The 7130-nt window shown below is 51.6% G+C and overlaps 1 protein-coding gene across 1 annotated transcript; it reads left to right on the top strand.

Annotated features, from left to right (window-relative positions):
• Positions 1-1265: 1265 nt before the first annotated feature.
• Positions 1266-2716, top strand: LOC101776956 (dehydration-responsive element-binding protein 1I). Its single transcript, XM_004974844.2, has one exon. The coding sequence runs from the start codon at positions 1523-1525 to the stop codon at positions 2570-2572; it is 1050 nt and encodes a 349-aa protein (XP_004974901.2). The 5' UTR covers positions 1266-1522; the 3' UTR covers positions 2573-2716.
• The last annotated feature ends 4414 nt before the right edge of the window (positions 2717-7130 follow it).

Here is a 7130-nt window from a genome sequence, read left to right as displayed (position 1 = left end):
TAATATTTGTGAGAGAAATTCCCACCGCACCGTCGAACACACGTTTCATGCAATATTTTCAAACAAATTATCATATGTTGAGTTGAGCTTGAACTCGTACGGGAACAAATATTGCAACATGAAAAATCGACACATGAAATATCAAAAGTTAACTATTGCAACATCGATACATCTCAAAAAATCAACCGTGCAACATCACAAAATGCATTCATCTACGACACCCGCGCACATCTATAGTACTTGCAACATCCAAAAATCTCTACTACGACACCATGAGGTACCTATTGCAACATGACGGTTGCTTATCTTCAAATTAAAAAGTCTTCAGAATGCTCTGCCTCTCGCCGCACCTCCACCTCCATCTCCACCACCGCTCCCTCGCCGGAGGGCTGCCACCCATGCTGAAGTAGCTCACGCCGGTCACCAACACTGCCGGGGCTGGAGTTGCCCGAGGCCGCACCGATGGCCTGTGACTGAACGCGGTCTAGAGAGGGCCGCCGCTCGCCGGGTGAAGGTGGCCGGGGGAGGCGCTGCCGCACGCCAGGAGGAGATGCATCGCGGGCTACCGCGCCACGGGGAGCTGCCGCCGCATGCTAAGGGAAGGCGGACATGGGGAGGTGCCTGGTTGCGCTGGATCCCGCTCCCGCCGCCGCTTGCCCGGGCGCGACTCGCCCTGCTCCAGCCCGCTAGTCCGCTTACCGCTTGCTGTTAGATTCGTTGGGAGGAGAGAGAGGAACCGTACTTAACTGGCTAATGACAGGAACTAATCAAAAGGGAAAAGCTAAAGAATACCCGAGTATTTCTTGGGTCAATGGTCCTTGATCTTCACTTCTTCGTGTCCCTGCCTCCGGCTGCCCCACCGCTGCCGCCAGTACAAAAGCGGAAGCCCCGGCGCCCTGCCCTTCTCCGACAGCGACACTGAACCACAACTCCCGTTTGGTTTGTAAGATTTTAGTCCTGTCACCTCGAATATTTAGATACTAATCAGGAGTATTAAATATAGACTAATAAAAAATCAATTACACAGCTGGAGACTAATTCGCGAGACGAATCTATTAAACCTCATTAGTCTATGATTTGATAATATGATACTACGGTAAATATGTGCTAATCATGAATTAATTAGGCTTAATAGATTCGTCTAGCGAATTAGCCTCCATCTGTGTAATTAATTTTATAATTAACTTATGTTTAGTCCTCTTCGAAAATTTGATGTCACATGCACTAAACTTCAAGAATCCAAACAACCCATTAGAACAGTGAACTACTTTTATAATAAAGAAAGAATCGGTCACCTCAGCGGTGGAGCCCTCGTCAGCTCGAGACCACGGCCGACGACGGTGTCCTTCCTCCTACAAGCTTGGCGGGAAGGGCACCGCCGACCGCTGCTCTGGCCCCCGGCCGTTTCCGGCTGCTGTGCAAGTGGCGAGGCACGCAGGTTTGTGGGCGCTTTCCACTCCTGGCCGCGACGCTGGTTTCTCTGGCCCAGGTGAGTCCACCTCCCCCGGCGGCCGAACGGATAATGAGCCCCGGTTCCCTTTCGTGCCGCCGCTGGTGGACGCGCGCCTGTTTGGGGGCACGGTTTGGCAGCGAGCGAGCGAGCGAGTGGCCACACGCGACCGGAACGGTTAGCCGGTTAGGCACAGGAGTCTGGTCACTTGTGGCCTGCGCGCGACGGGGACCTCCATGGCTCTCACCTGTGTGCTTGCCTCGCCCACTGGACGACGAGGCAGTTTCCACGCCCTGCTCGATCTCGACTCCACTTGTCTTTGTCTTCCTCACCGGCACTTACAAATACCCGCCCCACAAACCGCCGCTTCCCGCCAAACCACTACACTCCAAGCTTTGCCTGCCACTCAGGACGATGTGCCAGATCAAGCAGGAACCGAGCTCGTCCTGCGAGCCCACGAGCTCCTCCACGGCTTGGACGCCGCCGCCGCCGGCCGCCACCGCCACCCGCGGGAAGCGCCCCGCGGGGCGCACCAAGTTCCGGGAGACGCGGCACCCGGTGTTCCGCGGCGTGCGGCGGCGCGGCTGCGCGGGGGGGCGGTGGCGGTGGGTGTGCGAGGTCCGCGTGCCGGGCCGCCGGGGGTGCAGGCTCTGGCTCGGCACCTTCGGCGCGCCCGAGGCCGCCGCGCGCGCCCACGACGCCGCCATGCTGGCGCTCCGCGGGGCCTGCGGCGCCGCCGCCGCGGGGTGCCTCAACTTCCCGGACTCGGCGTGGCTGCTCGACGTGCCGCCGCCAGCCGCGCTCCGGGCCGAGGCCGACGTCCGGCGCGCCGTGGCGCGGGCCGTGGAGCGGTTCATGCACCTGCGCCCTGCAGCCGACGAAGACGACATGTCCGCCACGTCTGAGCGGCCGCCCGCGGCCGGCGACGACGACGACGCTAACTCCGCCAAGAGAGACGGGGCCACGCCATTCGAGCTCGACGTGCTCAGCGACATGGGCGCGGGCTTGTACTACGCGAGCTTGGCGCAGGGACTGCTCGTGGAGCCGCCGGCGTCAGACGACGCGTCGTGCTGCGACGACCCCGACTGCGGCGACGCTGTCGTGCCGCTCTGGAGCTACTGAGACCCAAGTCGATACCGATACGTACGCTTTGTACATCTGTTCTCGCTCTTTCCTTTTTGGGTTTGTGCGCTGGTGTTGTACGTTTTGCTACTTTAGGAAATGTGAATATCCCAAAATCCTAGCCATGGCGAAGTAATCTGAACATTCTGTCGCACCAAACTGAACAGCATAGCACTGCAGTACTGCGATTCGTGGATCGAGTCTCTGATAAAACATGTGGCCGGATTGTCAAAGTCCCACTTGGAACACCTGGAATTTGCAGTGTTTGATTTTTTTTAAAAAAAAGGCATTGCAGGTTTTGATTTCACTGATGTAGTTTAATTTCTGTCTGAAACTCTTACAGAATTATGTACTCTGAACAAGCAAAACATACTGCAACCTCCAGATCAGTTTTGGTCAACAATTCATGATGAAATTGAGTAAGCTCCAAAGCGTTCGTGCTGACCATCTCATGTAATAATAACCAGATCTTGGTCCCAGCTCCAAGTGGGATGTAATTCTTTTTTAGGGGAAGCAAAATATGTGCCCTTCAATTAGTTTTCCTTCGTGCGTGCAGTGGTGGGTGCTAGGGATTTCCCTTTCCTCTCTCCCTCGGTGAGGTGACTATGCGTTGGCACGTTGACAACTTTATCTCTACCTAATATTACCTAATATTAAAGTGCGGTTATTTCTTCCAACCGCCGTGCTTGTTCCTCGATTGCTTGCAGGAATTACCCTAGTGGTTTGGTTGATCGTGGTCCACAAGATCGCGACGACCATTGGAGGTGGTGTATCGGTTGCTAAGACGTAGTATCCTTGGATGGTTGTAGTCGGGCCGTGAACATCGTCTCCATCCTCAAATCGAGTTATTCACCTTCTCTCATCGAAAGATCAGGATTCAATGCTACGGGTTCCTATCAAGAGAGAATGGCTTGTGTACAGCAAAGAACTTGACAAGGTATTTTGTTTTTTCTGCAAATTATTGAGGAACGGCCTTGTGAGAGGTTAGTTAGCAAATGAGGGGTTCAATGACTGGTCTCATCTAAGCAAGTGTGAGAGCTTTGAGTTTTTAGTGGCAATAATCATCTGGCATGAAATATTATCTGCTGTTAATTTGATCAGCAAGCAGCTACAATCAAAAGATATGCTCATTGATATTGCAATTGAGTCTGTACAGGAACTAATCTTTTTTAAGAAGTATAGAGAAACTGGCTTTTCAAAAGCATTGGAAGCCGCAAAAGAAATTGCAATGGAGATAGATATTCACCCAGAGTTCACTCCCAAGCGCAAAATCAAAAGACATTTGGAAGAGGATGCAAATGATGCATCAAATGTTTCACAATCTGAAGAGGAGTCATTTCAGGTCAATTATTTTATATATGTTATTGATCAAGCTATAGTTTCAGTCACCAAGAGATTTGAACAATATCAAGGGTATGAAAAGACTTTTGATTTCTTGTTTACTTCAGATAGGCTGCGATCCTTGGATAATAATAATTTGATGGTTGCTTGTGTCAATCTTGAGAACACACTTAAGAGTGGAGAACATAAAGACATTGATGTTCAAGAATTGTTTGCAGAATTAATTGTCATCCAAGATTTACTTAAAGAATCTATGGGTTCTGTTGATATCCTATAGTTTTTGAAGAAGCGCCCCTTTTATCTCAATGCCCTTATCGCATACAAAATTTTGTTAACCATTCATGTGACCGTCGCATCTGCAGAAAGGAGCTTTTCTAAACTCAAGTTGTTGAAATCTTGTTTGTGTTCTACTATGACACAAGAAAGACTCAACGGATTGGTGACAATAGCACTTGAAAATGATGTCTTGGAGAAGATTAATTACGAAGACATAATTGAAAATTTCATTGCAAGAAATACTAGACAGATGATGCTTTTTAATCGAACATGAGGTTAGTACTATATTTATTTTTTTAGCATTAATATTTGAAATATTTCTAAATATTGTGAAATGACATAGCTTGAAAATGTGCCTTAGTTATATTGAAAATATTTTTTAATATTTAAGAGTCACATTCTACATTCAGCACATGGGCCTCCAATTCCTGGAGACGGCCCTGCCTAGTCCCTACCTCTCCACAATACTTCCACATTGAGTCCCCCCCCCCCCCCCCCATTGGGTACGAGAAGAAAGGCGAGGAGGCCGTGCCGTGCGCGTGGAGAAAGGAGCGCAGCAGGAGGGGAGGGGGGTTGTACGTAGACGGGTCTTGGGTTGGCATTTTTTTGGCAATAACACGAGAGTGGTAGGCATTGTATTTGTATAACCATGCGGCTGCTACCTCAGCATAAAGAATGCATCGCGATAGCACAACTGTACAACTTGGCCATGGTTTCCTCACGTACAAGTACCATCTTGGATCGGCCAGCAGCCTGCCCAAAAGTGTCAAAGAAAACAGCAGCGGCGGCCGCGCCCACGGACGCCCTGGCGTACCGGAAGTAGCTGGCAAATCAGCTGCGGCCGCGCTGGTGCACGCGTCGGTCACCCGGCACGGACGTCGGTCGCCGCAATCCAACCTAATCCATTTCGTGTCGCTGCCAGACCGAATAATCTAAGCTAAATAAATGGCGGCACACGCACACCCAGGTCCTGGAAACCAGGGCAGGCCGCGACACCGTTGGCTGGGCGAGGCCGCCGACCGCGCATTCCAAGCGGCTAAGCAACCGGCCGGCCGGCCGCGGCGAAGACGACGCCCGCTTCCAGTCTCCGCGTGGGGGGACTCCGCCCCGCACCCGATTTCTACTTACAATACTGTGCACCACCACTAGCTTTGCTCACGAACTAAACAATAAGATCTTTCCCCCGTTGTTTCTGGACTAGCTTTTATGGAACTGAAATTACATTACATTCCATAATCTGCTCTGCGGGTGATCGAATTTTGTTGAACCGTTACTTGAACCTGAAGAATCCATGGCCTGATGAGTGATGAATGAATGCACTTGAGAGCTGAGGACTACAGAAAATAAAGAAAGAAAAGCCTCAACATTTTATCCACCAAAAGAACAGGTCAGAATTTAATTCGGATCACTAGTGATCAAAACAAGTCAAACGAACATACGTGCCTGCCACAGAATGAACTGCTACATGAACCATCACATGTTGCATAGGAGTACTGTATATCTCAAGTGACAGTGATCGTTCCTCGAGAAACGAAAAACAAGTGACAGCAGCGGGTGGAAAATGAATGCAACTACTGTTCCATCGAACCGTGCTTCTCCCATCACTCCCACCACTCCACTTGCCTTCGGAGGCTGTATGCAGGCTTGGTCCTTGGAATTTTGTGGGCCGGAGCGAAACTAAAAGAGGGGCAAATATTTAGATCATGTGTCCAAAAGCAACACTCATATCAAACAATTTATATTACATCAAAAATTTCTTCTAACGTTTCTTCCTTTTCCTTTTCTCACTACCTGATGCATGCTTTTTAGATGACATGAGGGCACTAGAATTTTTAACAAGACAATTAGTAACTTACAAATGTACTAACATATAGGACTGACTTAATCAAATTATTCGTAAATTATATAAGTTTCCTATTTTACTTCTGACCGTGGCTCGGTGAGTTGGTGGCTGCCTGTGGCCTGTGGGCTGTGGCGTTTGTTGGTGTCGGACGATCGGAGGCGAGTTCCTGGATAATGGAGATCAATCGGATCAGGACATCCAAAGGTCAACTTCGATTGGCATCTCGTACGAATCTTGATATGAATAATGAACTCACCGTGTCACTGCGTCACTGCATCAGTCGGCGGAGCCATAGAGGAGATGAGGGTCGAGTCGAGGCGTCGAGCCGTCGAGGAACGGAGGAGTGTCGTCACTCGTAGTCTCGCAGACTCGCCAGTGGGCCGACGGTCGTCAAGCGTCACTCGTAGGTCACAGGCATCACGAACTCACGGAGTCAGGGAGTCAGGGTTTCACCGACTCGGCGTCAGGCGCAGCAGCGCAGGCGTCAATCAAGCGGAGGGCATGCGAAGGGATTCAGGGTATGCAAACAGGCAGACAGAGGGCATTGATCGAGGTCCTGTTTGTTTCCACCCTCCTAAAATTTTAGCTCCTAAAAAGTGACTAAAATGTGATTAAAGAGCCAAACACTTCTCCTAAAAAGTGACTAAAAAGTTTTAGGAGGCTCAAAACTTTTAGTCCCCTCACCCCCTCCTAAAACCTCCTAAAACCAGTGTTGGATTCCCACTACCCCTCCTTTATTGCCTCTGCCCCTGCACCCTCCTCCCGACCGCACCCTCCCCGACCCCGTCGCCGCTCCCTCCCTCCTCCACGCTGGCGCCCGCAGCCTCTCACCGGCGGCCGCGCCATCCCCCGTCGGATCCGCCGCCCCCACTCCCTTGCGCCGCCGCACGGGTTGGCCGTGGCGCCCCCGCTCCTCCTCAGCGCCGGCTGCTCCCCCAATCCGGCCGCCGCTCGATCCGCCATCGACGCCGGCTTCCGCGACCAAGAACCACCGGCCGGGCGCTGCCCCGCCGGATCCCCGCCGCCGTCGGATCCGGGAGAGGAAGGACTGGGAGGGGGGCGGCAGTGCCGGGGAAGAATAGGAGGAGAGGGGCGCGG

The sequence above is a fragment of the Setaria italica genome, chromosome VI, assembly GCF_000263155.2.
Source record: "Setaria italica strain Yugu1 chromosome VI, Setaria_italica_v2.0, whole genome shotgun sequence".
Classification (NCBI taxonomy): domain Eukaryota; kingdom Viridiplantae; phylum Streptophyta; class Magnoliopsida; order Poales; family Poaceae; genus Setaria; species Setaria italica.
This window is presented reverse-complemented; position numbering and strand designations above follow the sequence as displayed.